Source organism: Chelonia mydas, chromosome 2 (genome assembly GCF_015237465.2).
Source record: "Chelonia mydas isolate rCheMyd1 chromosome 2, rCheMyd1.pri.v2, whole genome shotgun sequence".
Classification (NCBI taxonomy): domain Eukaryota; kingdom Metazoa; phylum Chordata; order Testudines; family Cheloniidae; genus Chelonia; species Chelonia mydas.
In genome coordinates, this window is record NC_057850.1 from 46,552,072 (window position 1) to 46,576,506 (window position 24,435).

The window sequence follows — 24,435 nt, forward strand, 5'->3', positions numbered from 1 at the left end:
TCATTTAGTGAATACTGTTTAACTTCAGTCATTATAAGCAGATTGTCGACATGACCATGAATAACTGCACTTTTGTTTCCCAGGCTTCACATATTTCTACAAAGGAAAGGAGTATTGGAAATTCAATAACCAGATGCTCAGGGTGGAACCTGGATATCCCAGATCCATCCTCAAGGATTTTATGGGTTGTGATGGACCAACAGACCGGGACAAAGACCGACACAGCCCTCAAGATGACGTGGACATTGTCATCAAACTGGACAACACAGCCAGCACTGTGAAAGCCATAGCCATTGTCATTCCCTGCATCCTGGCCTTGTGCCTCCTTGTCTTGGTTTACACTGTGTTCCAGTTCAAGAGGAAAGGAACACCCCGTCACATACTGTACTGCAAACGCTCTATGCAAGAGTGGGTGTGATGTAGGGGGTTTTTTGTCTCCCAGGAGTTTGTGGTAACTTGAGATTCAACATAAGAGCTGTTGTGTGGTTTCCTAGCTAGGAGCAGGAATCTGTCAGCCTGAATCAGAGCTGATCTTTAAAACCCAGGGGGTTGCCTGTCCTGCACATGAGTGGGGATTCACTCTACTGGGAAGCTTCCATGATAGACAGTATCTGCCGTTTCTTCAGTCCTTTGTCTTTCTTTGTCATTCGGTTCCAGGCCTTTCCTCTGCACGCTCAATACCCAATAAACTATCAGGATTAACGAACGAAGAGGAAAAAAGAAAAGAAAAATCCAGTGTTTCTACTGTTTTTCCCCTAAAGCCTGTTCCCCTTTGAAAATAATTTTGCTGAAAGTAAACGTTTTGTTTTGTTTTGTTTTTAATTAAAAACAACACAACAACCCACATTGAACTTTCAGGAAAGTGTGAAGACCCAAACAGCTTTGTCTCCAAAGAGGATTGCTTTCTGTCTGCAATGGATATAGTTATATACTCCTACACACGATTTTTGTCAAGTGGGAGACCAGGATGACATGCAGGACTTCAGACTGTTCGGACAGCCATTTTCCAACAAACAAGGGGCCAAAATATCTGCAATATAGTAACAGCCTTAATGATACATTCATTTTGTGTTTTATACAGCTGTTCTGAGCTACGTCCTCAATGTTTTAACACATTTATATTCATTACTATATTTCAAACGGAACCTTTTTATTGTTTCTTTCTTTTGTTGATTTTCCTGCATCAATTTTTTTCCCAAGCTGTACCAGGCCAACTGCCCCAGGCCTTTCATAGGTCTGTCAGGAACACTCATTCCAAAGCATAGCGAAAAAAGCATGTTTCTGAAGTGGATTGCAATGAACTAAAGTGACAGTCATGTTATAGAGAAAATTGACAACTAGCATTACATTGGTGTAACCCTTTGAGAACTATAGGATTAGCTTTTAGAGTCTGAAGGATGCTAATCTTGGTTGCCATGGAAGTATAGAACTGCAGAAGCGGTATGTGGAAATACAGGTTAATGAAATTCAGGTTTTTAAAACAGATATCCTGTAAGTGTAAGTAAGGGCTTTTAATTACTTGCATTATTGATAAAAAGCATTTATAACAAATGAACAGAAACAGCTACTTTCTGGTTCAATAAATACTTATTTTAATAACTTGTAGCACTCACATAGAATTTTTTGAACTGGCTATAGTTTACTGCTTAGCCTTTTATCTTAGACATATTGAATTTCTGTTTTAAACTATGTTGCATGATAATTCAATTTGCCTTGGTACATGAATACATGAAGATAGTGTTACAGTTTGAAAGGAAAGTTAAAATGATGACTCTGATGTTGCATGAATATCGGGTGAATTACCTATTGCATGTTTAACATAGTTCTCAAAGGGTTAGTCAGATCTCTGGCATTTAGCTGTACATTAAATCACTGACAGAGCCAAGGGACCACCAAAGCATTTTGTCATTGTGTGTAATTTGTGCTAACAGCAGTATTGTCATCTTCATGTGACCTGCAGAGCAGGTTTGTATCAATATTTTTTTCCTAGAGAAAAGTCAGAACTGACAGACCTCTTTATTGATTTTAGGAGCTGCTTCTTGCAGTGATAGGCTTTACAGTCATTGGGCTGTGAACTTATTAGAGATGGTCAGAATGAATGCACCCCATGAGTCAGACACCTGGCTTTGTATGAAAGCCAGGATTTGAGGGGAGTCGCTTTTGAAATAATGAACAGCTTGCCTTGAATTCGATTATTGATCTGTTGACTGTCATTACCAAGTTAAACATTGTCTTCTGTGAAAAGCTTCACTGTCTGAATTTCCTTAAATTGCACTGTCCTATGTCTTCGCTCTTTGACCTTTAACTTGCAAACTGGCACAAACTGAAGATAATCTGGTGTTGCTAATCAGTTTGGATTAGTTTTTGTTTTTAAATGGCCTGATATTCATTATCCAAGATTACAGAAAAGCATTGAAGTGTTTTCTTAGGAAAGAAGTGACAGCAACAAAAAATTTTATGGTAGATCTGTAGATGGGCATTTTGCTATGTATACATGCACACTCTAAAAATGAACTACAGTAGAAGTGAATTTTTATTTAACTTGAATACAATTTTCAATATAAAATTAGTAATTTCTACAAATAACTAGTTATTAGTGACAAAGTTATGAGAAAAGTACTTAAATACTTGAAACAGCCAGCATTGGCTTTTACATAAAACAAGATTTTTATACTAGATTCAACAGATTTCTTACTGATTTCCTAATATACATTACTGGATCATTTTTTAGAGAGTGTAGGTATATATATACATATAAATATATTATGATGATTATTATGATTATTTTGGTAATGGATAGCTTGACTGCCTTGAATTTATATTTGTATTGAGCCTAGCATGAAAAATTAGTATGCTTTTTTGTTCAATTACATGATTTGATTTTGATTTGAAGACTTATTTTATGATCATGTGTGGCATGCTATAAAGCATCGCAAACTGTTATTTCTTAGAACACAAACAGAAATATATATACGTACGGCTAACAAAAAAGAACAGTTAGAAAAAAAGGTATAGTTTTACAGCAAATATGCAATGCAGATGGCATTTTGGAGATGTTTTGTAGAGGTACTGTATGCTGTATGGTAGAAGTGCACCAGTATCAGCCCATAGCATTTCTTCAGTAGATTCATTTCAGCTGTTGCTGAAAATGTAAAGAGTGCATTCACAACTACAGAGCATAGGATAATATTTACTACACATCAGCTCATTTAGGGAATTCAAAATACTATGCCTGCCTGTCATTTTTTTTAATCCACGGGGTGACTTTTGTTGTCCACAAACAACTGTAAATTATGTTCTGCAACAGATAGAACAAAAGGACTCATGTTTTTGTTCTGATTTTGTCCCTTTGGAAACCACTGACAAAATTATTGAACCTGCAGTTGATTTTCCTCTGCAACAAGAGAACCAGACAATTTGATATTATCCTTAAAACAGAACAGCATCTCATCTGTTTTCTTACTCACTTAACTATTTCACTTCATTTTCAAAGTCTCTCTCATGGCAGCTTTGACTTTTTGTGCAACTATTTCCCTGAGAATAATGAAGTGCTCAGCATGTTGACTGTTGTTCATTGATAAGGTAACAAAAAATGTTTGTATTTGGAGAATTTAACTTACAGTAATTACGCTGGAAGGTAAGTGTGATAATCTAGTGCTTGATATATGGTACATCATAGATACATGAATGCATAATAACTTGATTCTTAATCTATTTTCTTTTAGGTAAAAATACACATATATTATATACAGAGAGAGGAAGAATAAAAAGAGTGTTGTATGGCATGTTCATGCCGTGCAGGTTAAGTTTGTGTCAGCATTTCTATTATTATACATTTCTATTTTCAATAGGTTATAACACAGCCATTAACATTTGCTTCAGGCTGAAAGATCTAGGAGCAGTTTATGTTCAGTCTAATTTCAAAAATGTATATTTGGTTGCTTTTAAATTATAGGAGTTCAAAATAAATGAGGTATTTTCCCAGGTTTAGTTTTGAACTCATATAAATCAAAAACACCTTATGATTTAAGAAAATGAAATTTGATAAACAGTTATTCCTCAGTAGAGTCTAATAATTGTTGGTGTCAACAAAGAATAGAATAAAACAGATGAACTATGTTTTGAATGTTTGGTTTCTGCTCATGTGCAGTAACTTTTTTCCTACTGTTTTTAATAATCCCATATTAGTATTGTCGCAGTCTACACTGTGAATATATACAATACTAAATATGGATTTCATCAGACTCTTAAAATCTGGCAAGCTGATTATACAGGTTTAGTGTAAGTCAAGAATAACAAAAAGCTATTTCCTATAGACAGAAAAACATTTAAATTAAATTTTATCAGAAAATAAATTTAACAGAATATGTATTTGTATATTTACTTGATAGGTTGAAATGGAGAGACTCAGATGGCTCCAAATGAGCCCTGTCAAATCCCCTGAATAAATATAATACACATTTTGTAACATCCTGTAAACGATTTTTCTTTTTCTTTTCTTTTTTGGGAGTTGAGTTGGGGAGTAGGTTAAAAAAAAGATTAAGATTGTGAAACACTGATGAAAGCCAGGAAATTTCAAAATGGAGGACCAAACTTCCCTTGTCCCACAGCAGTGTGTGTGGATCCCTTCCGCCACCCGCCCATCCCAGAACCCCTGACTTTATAATACTGTGGGTTAAGAATAGAGTGTAAGACTTAACTCGGAATTCCTTGGCTTTTGTTGGCTTATGATGCAGTCCTGATGTTAGTTAAATGCAGCTTTTGGTACTTAGTTAAATATATGGAATCAGATTCTGGCTTGTTGGTAGGAAAAAGTGCATAGAGCAGAAAAATAGGTGTGCCTATAAACAGTGGAACGTTACACTCTCATTCTAGCTTTTCACATTTGTATTATTGGTGGGGGCATGGCTTGAAAAGACACATCATCAAATAGTGAAGATCAAACAGAGCATGGTCCATTCATTATGTATTAAAGCAAGTAGGGACCCAAACTACCACACACATAGTAGCACAAGTTGGAACCATGCAAAGAGGAACAGACTGAAGCACAAGGAAACAGCTTCCAGGATTCTTGTTTTGTTGTGGGTCCTATCTCCCATTCAAAGTCAGGCTTGACCTATCTGCTAGTTTGGCAGTGGCTTCAGAGGTGGAGGAAGCTATGCACAGCCAGAACTGCCTCAGTCATACAGGCAGTAGGAGAGGGGAAGGAGACAAGGCTGGGATCAGTATCTGCCTTTTATCTGTGCTTGTGGCCCTGTCTGCCTTTTGGCTGCTGTGCTTCCAGCCCCTTGAATGAATGATTTCAGCACCACAGTCACCATAGAATGGCACCTTCATCAGTGGAAGGTGCAAATGACCACCTGTCTAGTTGGGTGTTGAACTGTGCTGTAAAGCAAATAGTCCCTCTGTGTGTACTAAAGAACTGATAGAGCACAGATAGTGTAGTGATAAAAGCATGACTGACACCTCACTGTTGTAACACTCAACACTATTCGTTCATAGCACGCTGATTGTGGGGCCAAAATAGTGGTTATGTTATTTTGAGGTGAGGCTGATTACATGGAGCCATGTCAGGGGCAAAAACACAGCCAAAGTACATCATATATACATAAAAATAACAATCTCTGTATGCCCATGAAAGTCATCACAGTATCCCTCAAAGTTCTCATGACAAAATACCGTGGCAGTACATGATCATGTTCCTATTTCTCTAATCCACTCTTGTGCTTTGCCTACCAGCTGGCACAAAGAAACTGAGCTCATATAAGAGTCATAATCAGCTTATCACCATCATAGACTGCAATGGCTGACCCCATGCAACAGCTGACCCTGGGGCCATCTAGTATCATAAAATGTAGATTCCATATGGCACAATGTTATTTTATAGATGAATATGTAGAAGGAATAGCTCACTAATAAATAGGGTTCCAGATGTTTGAGTAACATTAATACATGATCATTGCAAGTAAATGTTGTCACTACGTTAGAACATTGTTCCAAAGTATTGATTAACACTATGCTAACCAAGGATACATGATATAAAATTCTTGTTTTCCTAACGTAGATAAGCTGTAGCATATCAGCCACCAATTGCCTTCATTTCATCAATGTTTATGTGTGCATTCAAAGATGCTATGTATACTAGATATCTCATCCCATAGTATATGGGATGAGTATATGACATATACAGTGTGTAGACGTGGTTGTAGACACCACTGTACACTGCTGTAATGTGTAGACAGTCAAGGGAATGCTACAGAATAATGAAACCTGTGCAAGTGATAGCTGCAGAAACAAGGATGACATCCTAAAGAAAAAGCTATCCACAGTTCTCTATGTATGCACTATAGTGTGAATTGCCATCACAGCAAAAACCCATACATGATAAGTGTTACACAGTGTAGCCATTATTGATGATATACATCAGCCTTGCAGTCAGGCAGCATGAACTCATAAACCTATGCAGAATGACAGCATTCACAAACTACTATCATGGTGAGTGATCCATATTAACTGTGAAGCCCTGATTAGTCAACAATGACCCTAAACCCATTGAACCAGATGTCCACATCAAACCACATACCACCTCCTTCATAACTGCTGCCCCATTCAGTCACCAGCAGGGGCACATGGTCGCACACCAGCCAGTCTCTGTTTTTTCCCATATTCAGGGACAAACCTGAATTCACAATCTTAGTCACCTAGTCACCTCTCGCTGTTACAATAGTGCACAGTGATCAGTTGCCATATTTCATCATGTGATACAAGTGCAGAGATAGTGATCGTGCTGAATCCATGACATGCCTCAAATGGTATGTTCATCAACATCCTTCCTCACATGTGGTTTACACAATACAGTTGTCAGTTATGGTTCCCTTTTGTTTCAACATGATGCCAAGGTCAGATAGTCACATAACAATTCTATACACAACTGGTCATTGACCCTCACCAGTATAAACCCACATTTATCAGTGACTTGGGTGAAGCACTTCATCTTTCACTCAGCAGGCAAAGCATAATGTATCCCTGCAAATTAGTACCATTCCCATAATGGTTAAGCACTTGCAAGCATTGGGGTGTGAAGTCATATAATAACAATTTTCTGCTTGCATTATCATTCCAGTGTGCTCGCATAATGCAGCTCTTGTCCTGATGAGACACATTTGCCTATACTCCCATAAACCACGAGTTAGTATCCATGTGATGAACTGACAGTCACCCTAAAAACATACATACGTGCATGTCAAGCTAATTCCTGTGCTATATGAACAAATTATGAATCCACTACTGCCATTACTATGCTCAGGTATGAGCTGTGGTAGAATAGTCAGCAATATAAAGTGATTGCTGATAGTGCTCTGAGTTTTCCAGTGTGCACCATTACATGCTTTTTGGGCATATCCCAGCAAGCAGTATTATAGGACCGCATATCCTGACTAATAATTTGAGACAATCCCAAATCTATGCATGTGGTGAATCTGAATGCAAACGGTTATGCCCAGCATATGTGCTCTTCTTGGATACTGGCATAAGAACAGTGGATGCTCTTCTCGATTACATATTGGCACCACCAATAGATTTGATTCCCTTTTTGTCAGCTGTCTGGAGGTGTACGTGGGTAAATGCTTTCAGAGGAAGACTCTCTCGATGAGATACATTCAGTAGGCATTGCAACAGCTGGTAGTGCTGCTGTGTTGCCATGATCATCTGCCATTTTAACTGATCTTGTCAAACTCTGATATTCACTGCTACGTATGATACAGATTCTGGTTTTTATCAACATACCTGCCAGCTAACTACTGTATGCAGGTAAACAATTGCTACCAAATTATGACATGGCCATGTGCCAAAAGCTAGATGATACCCCTAGTTTAACTCTACATGGCCATGTCCTGTCAGAGTTCATTGCTTGTCAATATCCATGGTGATCTGAAATATCAGACAGCTATGAAGTTATACCCATGCAACCATCATCCTCATGTTGAGCATGCATGTTTAGTTAGGAAAGGAATCCAGTACTCAACAAGCCTGTAATGGTGTCAATCAGTTATACATCATTTACATTCATTCTTCACCTTTTCCTCTATATAATACATTTGATAAAACATCTTCTATTAACTAAGTGTCTAGCATCCATTTACTACCATCTTTAGTGCATAGTTTTAGTGCCATGAGGCTATCTACTCTCAATTCACCATTTATACATCTGAGTCGTAATGTAACTCAGTATTTCTGTTTTACTGTGTAAGGATGAAAACCATCACATTGGATTATATCTGTGTCCGTGGTCTTCTTCACATTGCACAAGATATATGCGCTCTCACCTTCTTTGTATATGTTGACTTTGCCAGAGGCATTCCTTGGCTCACAGTGAGGACAAATGCAGTTACCCAGCACCACCCACTTACATCTCTTATAAAGGAAATAATTAAAATTATTCATGAGGAGTCCCTTCCACCACTGCCAGTAATCACAGTTGAATCAACCTCCTGATTAAAGGTTACTGAGAGATATAACCATATATGCATAGGCACTTGACCACTGTTCATCTCTAGGAGGAGATACCAATAACAAATGAGAACAGGTCAGTCTCTATACCCAAACCTGAAAGCAGTTTCACTGGAATAGAGGAGACCTAGGATTATAGGTGCAGCCAGAATTGCCTTCAACCAGTCTCAGTAACCTACTCCAAAAAGAATAGGCTAGAGAAAATGTGATAGATAATCAGTGTCAAAGGTTTCTTGTGCAAGGGCCTAGTGATGGCTTGTCTTAGTGACACTGGAACCCTGCCCTCTCAATCAGTAAAACCAACTGAAAACCTACTGGAGATAACATAGCATTCATCTTTCCTCATAGATATGGTAAAACCACTCTGAATCCAATCCAATTTGTCACAGTGAAAAGTACTCAACTCTATTTTCAGATGATGGCATCCTAGATTCACTTGTGTTTTCTGCCATGTGAAAAGCTCCACTGGATAAGACTTCTCAGATGTTATGATGGAAGAGAAGAAACACTTCTTTGCCTCCATGACAGCCACAGCGTATGATATGTTTCGGTGATAGGTAGAAGCATGGCTACAATTACTGGATGAATTGCTTGTTTCTCCATGTATGCTGATGCAAGCCTCTGATCCATCATTTCTCTTCATTGTGAGTTTCCTACTGAAAAGGGTGGTGCCTAATGTTCTCCACTTTAGCTAGACTAGCAAGCAGTAACAAGTGAACTATGCGGACTGGGAGCAGGTGTTAAAATGTTGTTGTCCATGTCTCATTGGTCACTCTGACACAGACACCCAGAGTTGCAATCAGTCACAAGGAAATCCACCCCTTTTGTGTCTATTGCTGATGTGATGGTGGCTACTATTATTTAAGTCATTCCATGTGCATACTTGAGGCATCTTGTGCACACCTTTCACTAAAATGACGCTAGACAACATCAACATCTTTTACACATCTAATTTTAGTATTTCAATCTTTCTTATCCACAGGGTTGATTTGCTGCATCCATATATTCACATGGACAGTCAAGTTTCCGGGGATTCAGGCATGATTTTTAAAGTCTCCCTCAACCATTGCCCATTGCTTCTTTCCTAAACTGTGGATAAAAATGTTTGCACAGCCTGCAGTAAGCATCACAAACTGCTTGCTCAGATTATCACGTCTGGTTTTGTACATCTTTTGTGAATGGTGTTACAGCGGTAGTGTATTATCTTGGTGTCAGCCCATGTGCATTGTCCACACGTGTTCATGCTGTGATGGCTGAGCTGTCCAGGAGGCTGTATTTCAACAGTGCTAGCATTGTTCTGCACATACGCCCATCATTTCTATCATGCTACCAATACTTGGCAGCTGCAAACGTGATCTAACATTTTCTCCTTCTAATGTTATTTTTCTTCTTGAGAGTAGGTAATCTACAGTTATACTATTGAGGTGTTGGGGTATTTTATTTCCGACACCTCAGTTCATTCACACATATCCACCAGCCTTGTATCATAATTTATTGAGCCAACATTATTAAATAGTGGGACCCTTTCCTAAGCATCGTGTTACTATCTTGTTTCCAATCTCCACTAACTCATACCTATTCATAGCACATTTATGCACAGGTCTCTAAATAACATATGCTACCATGCACAGGGTTTAAAACCCTGGAAGTGTAACTTATGGCTTTCAGGAAGAGTCACGTGTTTGGACATTGTAGGTCTGTTGTGTGAGAGAGATGTGCTTGTTCACACAGAAGCCATTGCCGAGTGGTGCGGGGGGGATGTCTGCTCCTTGCCAGGTCTGTGGTTAGTGCTGTCAGTTGCTAAAGCTGATTCTGGGGCTGTTTTCCCTAGTATGTTGGCAAGCATACACTGATCAGGGTCCATTGTATTTGATGCGTCACACAGATCTTGTTTCAACTGTTCTTTCTCCTGAATGCCGTGCATCCTGCTTACTCTCCGTGCTTTGTGCCCTAGTAGCTGCAATAACTCAACTGCTGCTTCGGTTCGAGTGATTCTATGTTGGTTCTGATCTCAATAGCCTTTTCAGATATCCATCTAAATACCACTTCTTCCTGCCATTAGCTGTTCTCTATACTTGCTGTAGAAACTGATTTGGTCCCAATATGTGACGAAGTGCATATTACAACTTAGTGGCCCTTTCCACATTGCAGTGTGCTCGCTTTACTCCACCTTTGAGATAGAATACGATGTATGAATGGGGTTTTCATGTGCATACATGGCTTTTGGTGCAATACTTAGGCTTAGACTATGTTAAATGGGTTTTTAGGCATGACATAATCCACACTTGGACAAACCAAAACTCTTTTCAAGCTTTGCACCCTGAACCACATACTGCAACTGGTCATGTGACTTTAGATAGCCCTACAAATAAGCCAGAATATAGGTGTAACGATCTCAGTGTGTGCTGCGCATTTTCCCACCTTATTCTGGTTCTGCTGCATAGCCCCACATGCATTTCATGCCAGAGTTTTGCTCATTATGTTCTGTATTGGCAACAAAATAACTGGAGCATTTTTACTTGCTTTCTCTAACTAACTTTCTTTTCATGATTGTTATTTTATTTTATTCTATTGCTCACACAGCATTCTATACCGTAATTTTTTATAACGGACATATGTTATTCTTTCAGGTAGCATCTACTGACAAACACAGAGTTTGTGTGCAAATGCAAGGCTGACTCAATGGTGCTAAAGTGTATTATGTCTGTCAGATATAATCAGGCAAAATTTTGTGGTGCTTAGACTGATTTTTTCATTGATTTTATTGATCAATACATTGGACAGTGTTTTATTATACACAAGTTGTTCTTTATTAGTAAATCAAGGCCTCATTGTGCATTGTTAAATAAAATGGGTGAATTACTCTATGTAACAGCTCACCAAGCTATTATCTCTTTAACTCCTTATAACATTGCGTCATTAAAGGTCAAGGGGTCATGATATTAATCTCATTGCTGTAGACCATTAACATAACTGAACATTTTCAACAAAGTACTTATGTTTACAACACTATAACCCTTTGACTGCTGCGGCAACCTTTAACCACAAAAAAAGTCACATGCTAGAATCGTTATGGTTCTTGCCATGGCAATCAAAGAGTTAAGGGCTGTGCAGTGATTTGTTTTATATTTATTAATTTATATTTATTTTTGTTTTCATTTGAGGAGGGGGGGTTTGGGGTGGGGCAGTTCTTGTCTGCTGTAAGTGTCTTAACCAAGGGAAGGGTTAAAATGGCTTTTTTATACTATTGCATCTTATGTACTTACCATTGTTTCATTGTGTTGTAATTAAAAAAAAAAATCTGTCAATAAATAAGAGAACAGGAAAAAAAAAGTTTCGTAAAGGCATTGTGGTTTTACTCAGTGTGTATAATTACTGCCATTTTCTAAGCTCCTCTTGTGTCAGGAGATATTGAGCCTTCCCCAATTCATACAGCAGAAAGATCTCAGTATTGCACCGGATGAGATGTGTGTGCATTCGAAAACATTCACTGTGGAAAGCAGGAACATATCAAAAACAAATTAGAAATAACATGAAGGGCTTTGGTGCTTTTGCAGCATGACAATGCCTGACAATCATAGACAGAGCTTTCTTGGGGGCTGGTCCAAGACTCTAAAGCAAACTGCCTCCAGAGCTCTGAACTATCTCAGACCTTTGCATTTGCTAGTATATAAACATAAGCATCATAACAAGAAATCCAACTATGACTTTCCACCTGCAGAGAGGGGAAGAGAGAGAGAGAAGGAAGAACCATATGTGATAGCTGCTAGGCCTGTCGCTCAATACACGACTGGAAGGCACAAAAATGCTGCAGTTATGGATCCAGCATAAGAATTAGACTAGACTATGCTAGAAGAGAGAGGAAAGCTTCACTGGTGGTCTGGGAACAGTTTGACAAGTAAAACATCAAAGTCATAAGAACATAAAAATGGCCATACTGGGTCAGACCAAAGATCCATCCAGCCCAGTATCCTGTCGGCCAACCGTGGCCAATGCCAGGTGCCCCAGAGGGAGTGAACTTAACAGGTAATGATCTAGTGATCTCTCTCTCTCTCCTGTCATCCATCTCCACCCTCTGACAAACAGAGGCTGGGGACACCATTCTACCCATCCTGGCTAGTAGCCACTAATGGACTTAGCCTCCATGAATTTATCCAGTTCTCTTTTCAACCCTGTTATAGTCCTAACCGTCACAACCTCCTCAGGCAAGGAGTTCCAAAGGTTGACTGTGAGCTGTGTGAAGAAGAACTTCCTTTTGTTTGTTTTAAACCTGCTACCCATTAATTTCATTTGGTGGCCCCTCGTTCTTATATTATGGGAACAAGTAAATAACTTTTCCTTATTCACTTTCTCCACACCACTTATGACTTTATATACCTCTATCATATCCCCTCTTAATCTCCTCTTTTCCAAGCTGAAAAGTCCTAGCCTCTTTAATCTTTCCTAATATGGGACCTGTTCCAAACCCTAAACATTTTAGTTACCCTTTTCTGAACCTTTTCTAACACCAGTATATTTTTTTTTGAGATGAGGGGACCACATCCGTATGCAATATTCAAGATATGGGCGTACCATGGATTTATATAAGGGCAATAAGATACTCTCCACCTTATTCTCGATCCCTTTTTTGATGATTCCTAACATCCCGTTTGCTTTTTTGATTGCCACTGCACACTGCGTGGACGTCTTCAGAGAACTATCCATAATGACTCCAAGATCTTTCTCTTGATTAGTTGTAGCTAAATTAGCCCCCATCATATTATATATAGTTGGGGTTATTTTTTCCAATGTGCATTACTTTACATTTATCCATATTAAATTTCATTTGCCATTTTGTTGCCCAATCACTTAGTTTTGTGAGATCTTTTTGAAGTTCTTCACCGTCTGCTTTGGTCTTAACTATCTTGAGCAGTTTAGTATCATCTGCAAACTTTGCCACCTCACCCTTTCTCCAGATCATTTATGAATAAATTGAATAGGCTTGGTCCTAGGACTGACCTTGGGGAACACCACTAGTTACCCCTCTCCATTCTGAAAATTTACCATCTATTCCTACCCTTCGTTCCCTGTCTTTTAACCAGTTCTCAATCCATGACAGGATCTTCCTTCTTATCCCATGACAACTTAGTCTGAACAGAATGTTATGGAGATCATATAAATCAACCCTGAAGTTGCTGGAACTCAAATCTATTAAAAACAAAATGTCCTTTAGCTAGTTTAGGACACTATCAGAAGAGGAAAACCTTATTAGTTACATGTCTAGTGATCCATAGTTGGCACATATCATGCTAAGGTTGCAAAACAGTTTCCAGTTTAATCCTATTTTATATGCTTATTACTTTCCAAAACAGTCATCTTTTAATGATGAAATTTGGCAGACTTGAGTATGCCTGTAGGTGGTATGGGATTTTATTTTAATGTTTGGGCAAAATCCCTTCAGATGTACTTGAGTTACAGTAGGGAGAATAAGAGAAATAATTTACCTATTGTGTAAAAAAAAAAATCAAGCCATGCTTCTTGGAACAGAGCAAACAGAAAAAAAAAAGTTTGAGATTGCAAGAACACTTTCCCTTGTTCGGGATGAAAGCCGAGCCTGTTCTCAACTTTAGAGAAAAGTATTAAAAATAAAGATATCACGAGACTGGAAACAAATCACTTCTGAACATGCTCAGTTGGCTTTTGTGAAGAGTTCAGCAAAGCCTAATGTGACCTTGCACCCTTTGTGATATCAAAATGCCCATCCTTCCTGGATTGACCAGGGGATTTGGTTGTTGTTCTTAAGACGTTGCTGGAGCAAGGTGCCTTTGGGTTATTGTAAGTGGCTCCATAAAAACAGAGTAAAATCCTCCCAACAATACCTTCCTTGAACATGACAGTAGATAATCAGTGATAAAATTAAGTAGCCTGTTATTTGATGTCGCCTCTCTTCACATTTTTGCTGCATCCTACAATATTTTGAAAATACTAAACTTTCTTTTTAAAATCTATGTTTTATTTTGTTACCAATGGTGCTGCCATTATTCTGACCCTCCTACTCCTTCCCTGCTATTCTGAGTTACACTCAATGGTTGTGTCTTGCCTTAATTAGATTGTAAGCTCTTCAGGGTAGAGACTGCATTTGTACAGGCCTAGCATAATGAGACCCCAGTCGCATTTGAGACCTGTGGGTACTACATGTTCAGTCAAAGAAAAAGAAAAACAAATTATTTGACTTGTAAAATAATTAATTTTATTAGCACTTACTTGTACCTGTCCCAACCTTCAAGTTGACCTTTGTATATTTAAAAACACATACTTTTAAAAAATACATTAAATAAATCTTTAAACCAATCTCACAGAACACTTTCTCAAACCAGCACGATCTCCCTCACAGACTTCATCACTACCACCATCAACCCCACTCCATTTTTCTCGCTTCTATCCAAGGAAATGCCCACACACACTGACGGATCATCCAGTGTCCTAATCAAATCGAGGCTATGGTTGGTTTACTGAGGAAGAACCTGGATGATTTTATTGCTGCTTGCCTTCAGGTCTCAAGCAGTTTGGGTCCAGTTCATGCTGAGCTATTAGAGGACAAGAAGTGATCTGGTATTTCATAATTGGCAGCTCACTGCCCAATGTCTAATTATTATTGTGTATGCTGATGAATGTTAAGAATGTATTTGAGGATGCCAGTCATCTGGGATCCATTATCTCCCCTTTCCATCTCCAAACCTGATTTCAAGTCTTTTGCCCAAGTCCACCAGCCTGTCTCAGTGGGCCTCACTCATGCTGTGAGCTGCTACTGCTGCACAGCCTGATATAGTATATGCCAACAGACTTGTGATGATCCATGGCTTTAGTATGAGGTTACGTATCAGTAGGCAAAAGCACTCTCCTACTCTCACTGCTCTCCAGACGATGCCAGGATGTAGCCATCTTGCACTGGCAAAGGGCTGTTTGTTGGTTTTGTTGAAAGCAAATTATTCAGCACCTGCTACTGAAGAAACAGCCCTCAGCTCCTAGGAGTCTTCAATCTTTTTGTGAACGGAAAGGCAGTCAAGCATCGACATTTAATAATAGGGCTTTAGCGTGCATGTGGGGCACTGTCCAGTGTTACTGGGAAAAGTTGGCCATTCCACGCTGCTACTGAGCTTTGTATGGACAACTGTGTGTGATTTCTTCAGGAATTGTTTTTTGTTTTTGTTTTTTTAAATTAAAGCTTAATTCTCCCAATCAGGAAACAGAAACAACACCATAAGAATTAGGTGACCAGTCAGACTATGTGAATAATAAATTGTGATAATAAATATTTATAGAACAGTTTTCCAGCAACCCATGGGCTAAAATTTGTTCATACAAACAACTTGCTCGAACAATTACAAACCGTAACTAAATTAATAAAAACCACACCTGCTCATGAATAATTTCCAAAGAGGCTAAATTTATGGAGTAAATGATTTATTATTAGTTGCTTCTCCAGCTTTATGCAGCATCTAGTTGCACACTGGTGACTTCTCCTGAGGGGAAGCCTAGGCCTGGGATGACAGGAGTGTTTTGCAGGTCAGATATTAAACGCAATGGCAAAACTGTGTGTGTTCCTGCCTGAGCTATGGCTCATTTAAGTGGGACACATTTTAACAAACACTGTATCCAATTCCAAATTTAAAAACCCATACAAGGTTGCATGCTTTCCCCCGGTTACATTGGCTGTACAGTGTGGACAGTAGTGATAATGGGTTTTTGTTAGTAAACAGATCTGACACTGGATAATCCATAACATTGTGACAAAACGCTGTAACCTCCCATGTGTCTGGAATGCCCCGTAGGTGGCCAGTGCTGCTGAGAAGCAGGTGGTGGAGTCCAGAAAGGAGGATGGCTGTGGACTGATTCAATGCCTACCCTCCACAGCTCCGCCCCCTACCAAGCTTCAGCCAGGAGGTAAAGCTACTTCTGTCCTCAGTGGAAAACGTGAGGCAGGACGACAGAGGGAAAACCCCAAGGAGTGAGGACGTTTTCAGGCTTAGGGAAGTGTAGTTTACCACTCTCCATACAACCTTCTGGATCACAGTGAGACTTACTGGAAAGACTTCTGTTTTCTTAAGCGGGCATTGGGTCAGGCCCAGAGTGTAGACCATTGTAACTTAAGTATCATGTTCCTGTGCATGTCTTCTGTTTTATTTGGTGTCCAAAATTTTGCTGTTATAAAAGCGGTCAATTACTAGGAGAGAGGAGTGGGTAACCTGTAAGGTAAAATAGCATCCAAGAAAGAAGAGCACTTCAAGAGCCCCAATTTTTCAGAGATGTTTTAAATGAATATTTGGTTGCTGGAAAGTTTCCAACCCAAGGTGGTCATCTTTACTGCTGCACAGTTCAATATACTGATGTGAAGTTTGGTTTGAAACTCATTCATCCTTTCACGAGTCACTGTGAGAAACACCTCCTAAAGAGCATGCTTAATTGCCAAGCTGTTTGTGTAAAATTACCGTAATTAATCACAGTATTGATTATGTTTCTTCTGTTTTCCAGCACTCTTCTATTTTAAATGGTCCCCTGAAGAGACATGTAGAGGCAACCTTGTTATCCATGACTTGCTAGTCTATTGTCTGATCACTGATAGAAGAGTCCTTGTGCAGTGTTTAATTCTGCCTGTTGCACTGAGGTCTCTGGGTATTTGACACTTTAGTTTTTGATACGGAACAGGTTGTCCATACAATCACAACAGACACCTGTGCCTGCATGTCCTCTGCTTTTAAATTAGGAAACTGTAGCTTAGTCACACCTGGCATCATCCTTCTACATGTCCTTGCACGTAGTCATTTTTATCAGGTTCCCCTTGGGTCATAGATTCAGGTTAGAAGATAATGAAACAGTGTTTTTTCTGTTGGCCTCATTCATTTTGTAAGAAATTTCTATATTCACCACCTAGTGGCTTGCTCAACTGAAGGTTGCCTGAATAAGGGGGTTTCTTCTTAAAATACAGCCTTTCAATGAAATATAACTGGGGCTTCAAACTTGGAACTCCCCCAAATCTGCAGCCCTAGCAGTTTTTCCTTGTAGTGCAACAGTCTACTGTGGTCAGTGAATCACTGAAGAGCATGGGAGCAAAGGGACAACAGAAGCAGCTACTACACTAGCAGCATTAGAAGATCCTGCTTCATGCCTCATGGTAATTGAGATAAAGGGAATGAGGAATGTCAGGAATACTAGTGGAATGCGGGGGTTAGGTGAAAGAGAGAATAACAGAAAGAGAGTGAAAGAGAGTGAAAGAATAACCAGAGTGAAAGAGAATAACAGAAAGAGAGAGGAAGGAAGGAAGAAACCTCCCCAAACATTTTTCAGTGCTAGGATATCAGTCATCTAGCTGCTTGCCTGAATACACTGGAACACTATGCTAACGCAACTCAGCTGGACACTGGGGTGAAACACTGGTCCCACTGAAGTCAATGGCAAAACTCCCACTGACTTTAATGGAGCCAGGATTTCACCCAGAGTCTCCTGTTCAACAGAGACAGGAAATGTTGTGATGTTTCCAGATGCAGCACTTCCTCCCAGTGCAGATGTGCTCTTTTCTCCACTGTTTGTTTGAATCAGTTGCAGTGTCCGTTTGCAGATGTTGTTAATTAATTGCATTGTTGGGGCTTTAGCAGCAGTAAGGTCATGTTTGTCTTAGGGCCCTCCAAAATCTAGCTGTAAATACGAAGGGCCATAATTATTATTTTAAGTAGGTTATAGTATGTCAACCTGACTTCTACACGCAGATGATGATGTCCTGAAAATAATTTGTGCAGTGAAGCTTCTTGTAAATATTACACTGAATTGCGCTTTTAGAAACGGTGCCCTTGGTACTAGCAAACTGATCTCAGTATTCAGATGTCTTCAGCCAATATACATATTGTCTCTTCACCTCACTTTAGCAGCCTGTGCTATATCCTCTTCTTCTTTAAGGGCTTTCAAGGTTTTTCAGGGCCCAGACTGGGAAAGGACCATGCCTGGGTGGATGGGGGGAGGTACAATTGCTGCCCCTGAAATTTCTTGAGCATGGGAATCTCTTCCTCCTAGCACCTCCTCGAGCGCAAATTACACCATAAGGTAGGGTTGCCAACTGTCTAATCACACAAATCCAAACACCGTTGCCAAGCCCCTTTCCCGTTCCTTCTCCAAGCCCCACCCCTTGTCTGAGGCCCGCCCCACTCACTTCTTCCCCCTCCGTCCATTGCTTGTGCTCCTCCACCCTCACTCACTTTCACCGGGCTGCGGCAGGGGGTTAGGGTGCGGAAAGGGGTGCGGATTCTGGGCTGAGCTGAGGGGTTCGGAGTGCGGGAGGGGCTCTGAGCTGGGGAGAGGGTTGGGGTGTGGGAGAGGGTGCGGGGTGCAGGCTCCAGGACAGGGCTCAGTGCTGGGGCAGGGGATTGGGGTGCAGGAGGGGGTCAAGGGTGTGGGCTCTGGGAGGGAGTTTGGGTGCAGGAGGGGACTCAGGGCTGGGGCAGGGGAGTTGGGGTGTGGGCTCTGGCCAGCAGCGCTTACCTCAGGCAGCTCCCGGTCGGTGGCACAGCAGGGCTAAGGCAGGGTCCCTGCCTGACCTGGCCTGTGCTTCTCCCCAAAGTGGCCAGCACGTCCCTGTGGCCCCGGGGTGGGAGGAGTCTCCAAGCAGTCGCACTGCCCCGAGTGCCGACTCCGCAGCTCCCATTGGCCGGGAACTGCGGCCAATGGGAGCTGCAGGGGCAAAGCCTGCTTTAGGCCGGCTGTGCTGCTGATCGGGGCCAGGGGTCTCCGTGCACTGCCCCCTTCACATGCCACTCCCAGAAGCAGGCAGCTCATCCCTGCAGCCCCTGCAGGGTGGGTCAGAGGGCTCCATGTGCTGCCCCGCCTGCAGGCACCACCCCTGCAGTTCCCATTGGCCATAGTTCCTGGCCAATGGGGGCTATGGAGTCAGTGCTCAGGGTGGGGGCAGCGCGCAGAGACCCTGTTCCAGAGCATGCTGAGCCCTCTGATCCCCCCTGCCCCAGGCAGCCTGCCTTAGCCCTCTGCACCACTGGACTTCTAGAGGCCTAAAATCTCCCAGTTTGGCTTCAGTAGCTTCCGGGAGATAGAGTCCAATTCTAGGAAACTCCGGGCAAAACCAGGAGGGTTGGCAACCCTACAGTAAGGGCAAGGTGGAGCCTGGGTCATAAGCCTGCCTTCTTTCCACACCATCACGAAGAGCTGGACACGTGAATGGGGGAGCATAAAGGGTGTAGGAATGAATATGCTCAGTGAGCACAACTCTTTGCACGGAGACAACCTAGGGCAGCGGGTTTCTGCATCACCTCCATCTTAACCTACACCTACAGCTTCGCTAGGCTCAAATAAAGAAATATAGCTATGTTGCATATCACCAGTCCACTGCAATTGTGTGGACACATGAAGGAGAATACCGATCTTGCTGTAAAGTAATGGAACATGAAAATGCTACAGTGATAAACATTGTGCAAAAAATGGGGCAGGGTGGGCAAAGCATAGAATAGCACTATGTAGAAATAAAGCTTTTTAGCTTTGTTTCATAGTTGCAGGAAGATGTTCGGAGAGCAGACGCTGTTGTATGCCTCCCTTGAGTGAGACTTTGTACTCTAGGCAATTTTCCCCCAGACAGGCTATTTATTAAATGCAAGTACATCCAGCAGTTAAAGAAGAAGGGGGGAAATATAATCTAGCCCAATGTTATTGGGAAAGTCAAAAAACGACTGAGTGTGAGGTTGCTTAAAGCCTATGCCATGAAAGCGACATTGCCAAATGCCATAATGCCCTACTGGCCTTTGAAAACTCAAACTGGGAATTGTAATCTCATTTAAATGTTAATTAAAAGAATTGAATTTAAGTGGTTCAGAGAGACAAGAAATTGAAATTTCTAAAGATTAAATTATTCCATTGACCGGTCAGGGAGTGTGGAATTGTGCATTATGTATGAGTCTCTGTTGGCTTGGGCTAGAGAAGGTGCTCCTTAAGGGACTGAGATTCTAGTCACATCTCGCTCTAAATTATAGGGGCTTAATTATGTGTGCCTCTTTATCTATGGAAATATGCCTTTAATGGTATTACATGGAGGGTTCCTTTCCTTATATATTAAACTTATTATTTTAACATTGGAAATCAGGCTCCCTCCACTTATCTGTCCATTCAAACTCTGTTTATAGTGTTTATAGCAAAAGTCCTGGTCCACAGTCCATGCAGCCAGATTGTACGCTGGGGAGATTTCCTGGGCCTGCGGATTAAGAACCTTCCCTCCACATAGACTATGTGGCATTGAAGCTTCTCCACAGCTGCTTCTGCAGCCTTGGGAGTGCAGTGAGAACTAGGAGAGGAAGGCTAGCCATGTGATAAAGCACTAGACTAACTCTGGAAATAAGAAGACTTGAATTCAAGTCCCAGCACAGCCACAAAAGCCTTGTGTGAACTCAAGTACATCACTTTCTATCTATGTGTCTTTCTGCTTTATTCATCTTGTCTGCCTAGAATGTAAGGTTTGGGGGGCAGGGACTGTCTCTTACTATGAGTCAGATTGGGATGCCCTTACTCCACAAGTGATTCCACTGACTTCAGTGGAAACAGGCCTGCTATAAAGTAACATTCTATGAGACCATGGGTATCTAAAACTGTTCCCAGGTATATTTGAACATCTAGTCCCATGTATATTGTGTGTCCGGCCCAAGGAGCGCCCCCCCCCCCCCGGCCCCCGCCCCAGGTGCTACTGTAATAAAAATCAATAGTAATACATAGAGTGGCCTCCATATTATTTGCACATCCCTGACATGGGGTAATAGCAGGTGGATTCATTTAGTACCCAGTTCCCACCTCTCATGCAGCCCACCCCCATCCCCACCCCACCCCACCTAAACTGCAGCTGTACAGCTATGTGCAAGAGGTGTCTATCCTATGTGTTATCTCTGTGAACCCTGTCTCCTTGGTACAGAGAACCACACCAGTTCCACTGGAGGAGGGTTGTTCTTCAAGGCAGGATTTTCCCCTAAATAAATACAAAATGTTTCAAGATAACATGATGTATAAAAATGTTGAACAGACCAGCTCCTCCCACCCAGCTTTACCAATGTCCTTCATTCTAGATGTGAATTTAAGAGCAAGATCCCCTTATGAGTTCAGTCCTTGACTTTTCAAAGAGACGCTGCAATGGATTTAATAATGGTGGTACACTCTGATCAGCATGGAATAAGCCACAAAAACATGTTGGCCCTTGGGAGCTTCCATGATAACAGTACCATATTTTGCATGGGGGTGTCTTGAGTGTCTGCTTTAAACAGTTAAAGGCTGTTCAGTGATTTGACGTGTTCTCATGGACAGATGCACTAAAAAGAGCCAAGAAAGACGCAGGTGGTGGGTGACACATTTTTAATCCTAAAAGAATGAACTTTGTCAACAAATTTGAAAGTGAGTGAAAGTGCAGCGTTTGTTCCGATGGTTCATATTTTTGCCAGTACTTTGAATGAGGCCAAGAAAAATTGATTTTGTCAGTAGACTACATATTACATACAAAATAGAATAACAGCGAAATAAAAATCAAAACAAAATGAGTCTGTCCAAAGACACTGCTGACAAATAGCTCCAGCATTAGTTCCTTCTCCTCTCTTGTCAGCATTGGAGAATATAAAAAGACATGCATTTCTTGTCAATAACAGTTTTAAATATTAAATGAGAAATAATGTAAGCATTTATTTAATTTAAAGATGGTTTATTTCCTGGACATGTATATATGCCTCCATGTTAACACCAAATAGACCAACACTACTGATTATCAAAACAAGACTTCTTGCATATGAAACCCTCATTCATTAACTGAATCCATTGTAATGATTTCAGTAATGGTCCCCAAAACACCCATTAAGGCTATATACTTGCAATTTTGAAACCAGTTAAAATATCATAGAATGGAAAAGGGGTGTGCTCAAATAGCTATGCACACAAGCAGTAGCTGATTTTGAAGGGGTAATGAGTCATACACACATAGTAAAGGGAGAATAGATAGATAATCCATATGCACCTATTTTGACCCTTTATGGCCCCAATTCAGCAAAAATCATTTAAGCCAGTGATTAAATCTATCCCTATTCAGTAAAGCACTTATATGCTTAAGTGTTTTGCTGAATAGGGATGGACTGCTGAATTGTGACCCATTTGCCTTTGGTATTTGGTTGTACTGGAGAAGGATTAGTCAATAATACAAATCCATATCTGTATTCTACAATGCCTCTTAATCTTGACCATGAACCTGTAGTGTGATGTGATTTTATTCACAGAAAACTGATTTATCTAACTGCAGGAAATTATATGTCACTTGGAAGATTATACTACACCAAATGCTGATTAGCATCATAGTGTTGCTAAAAGTTATATATATCAGAAACTTTAATTGAGTTTGGAATTTTTTTGTTTTCTTCTTAGTGTCATCACAAACTGTTATCTCTCAAAGATTGCATTTATTGTAAACATCACCCAGAGGTAATACAGTATTACACAGTTTAGCAACTTTTGCGTTTGAGAGACAAGCGAAACATGCCAAATATCTGGTAAAGAACTGTGTTATGTCCTTGCCAGATTCCATCTATAGTGTGCCTCTCATTGTGGTGTCTGAGTACTAAATGCAGAATTAGACCAAAGCATACATTTTTCCAATAAGGACACAGAATCCACTGAACTTTGTTTCACCGACTTTTTTCCTGCAACGTTTTATTATTTTCACTTATTATTTATTTTATTAAAAAATGAGAAAGATTGCCATTCTACTGCCATTGTGATTGAGAAGGTTTGCTCAGGAAGAGTAGCCTTGCTTTGTGGTCTGAAGATTGTTTGGCTCTGGCTCATCCTGATCTTCATGGTGAGGAGGATAGCTGAGATCCCCATACCAAAAAGGCCCATTCCCCCAGGCCTTCTGACCCGTAAGAGTTTCAGCCAACAAATGTAGCTGTTACAGTGAGTCACAGAAGACGAAACAATCTCTAAAACTGCTACATCCTCTACATCCTATTGCACTAAGGGTTCAGGCTTGCAATGTGCTGGGAACCTCCTTTGAGGTATTAAGCACCCTCATTTCCCATTAATGTTGATTAAAGTCAATGGAAGTTGAGGACACTATAACTTTTTGTATAATCAATCCATATAGGGTTTTAAAAATTAGTTCAGAGACCTTGAAATGGATCTGGAAACAAAATAGGTAGCCATTCTGTGCCATGAAAGCCATTCCTTAAACCATGCCATTATCAATTTAAAAATAAAGCACAAATCGCAAGCACAGATTAAAAAAGCTGCAATACTTGGAGATATTTACTAGTTTCTGCAAGCAATTCAAAGAAATATTCATAACCATACATGGATTGGGGTCTCGTAGAATAATAGAAAAAAGAATCCTTTCAGAGCCATTGTGAGCTATACTTTGGATATATCTGGTGCTCCTAATATTCAAAATTAAAATTGTATAGTTTAAAGTTGTACTCAGGTAGAAGTGTGCAGCCAATTAATCTACTTTTGTGAAGTGCATGAAAAAAATTCCTTAATTTTTCGGCACTAATTCAAGATTCCATGGAAATGAAAAGTCTCTGGGCCTCTGGAACTCATCATAAATTTAATGGTGACACAGTTAACCTAACTTCCCCTGTTGGAGCACACTATATTAACAAATGTCTCCTAAGACTTCCTAGAATACACACCTCTGAGTTTTAAAATGAATGTTTTCAGACCCAACAGAACAGAGAACAAAGATCTCCTTTTACCATGGATGGTATTGAAAGACATTTCAGTTTTTCCGTCAACGCTAGAAGCAGCCAAGATATTTAGCCAGAGAAATTTATTTTTTTTCCTGTGCCTGTTAGCATCAGGATAGAAATTCTAATGAATCTATTGTCAGTAAACATAGGGTTTTTTCTTTTTCAGATTTGGAATATTAAGAGAGAAGTTAGT

The 24,435-nt window shown here is 40.3% G+C and overlaps 1 protein-coding gene across 2 annotated transcripts in view; it reads left to right on the forward strand.

Moving 5' to 3' along the window:
• MMP16 (matrix metallopeptidase 16) overlaps positions 1-11,488 on the forward strand; it is a 244,300-nt gene extending 232,812 nt beyond the window's left edge. For both annotated transcript variants that reach the window (XM_037892333.2, XM_007052915.4), the window contains one exon: positions 84-11,488. In XM_037892333.2, the coding sequence (XP_037748261.1) occupies positions 84-418 (335 nt within the window). In that variant the 3' untranslated portion in view covers positions 419-11,488. The remainder of the gene's footprint in view (positions 1-83) is intronic.
• The last annotated feature ends 12,947 nt before the right edge of the window (positions 11,489-24,435 follow it).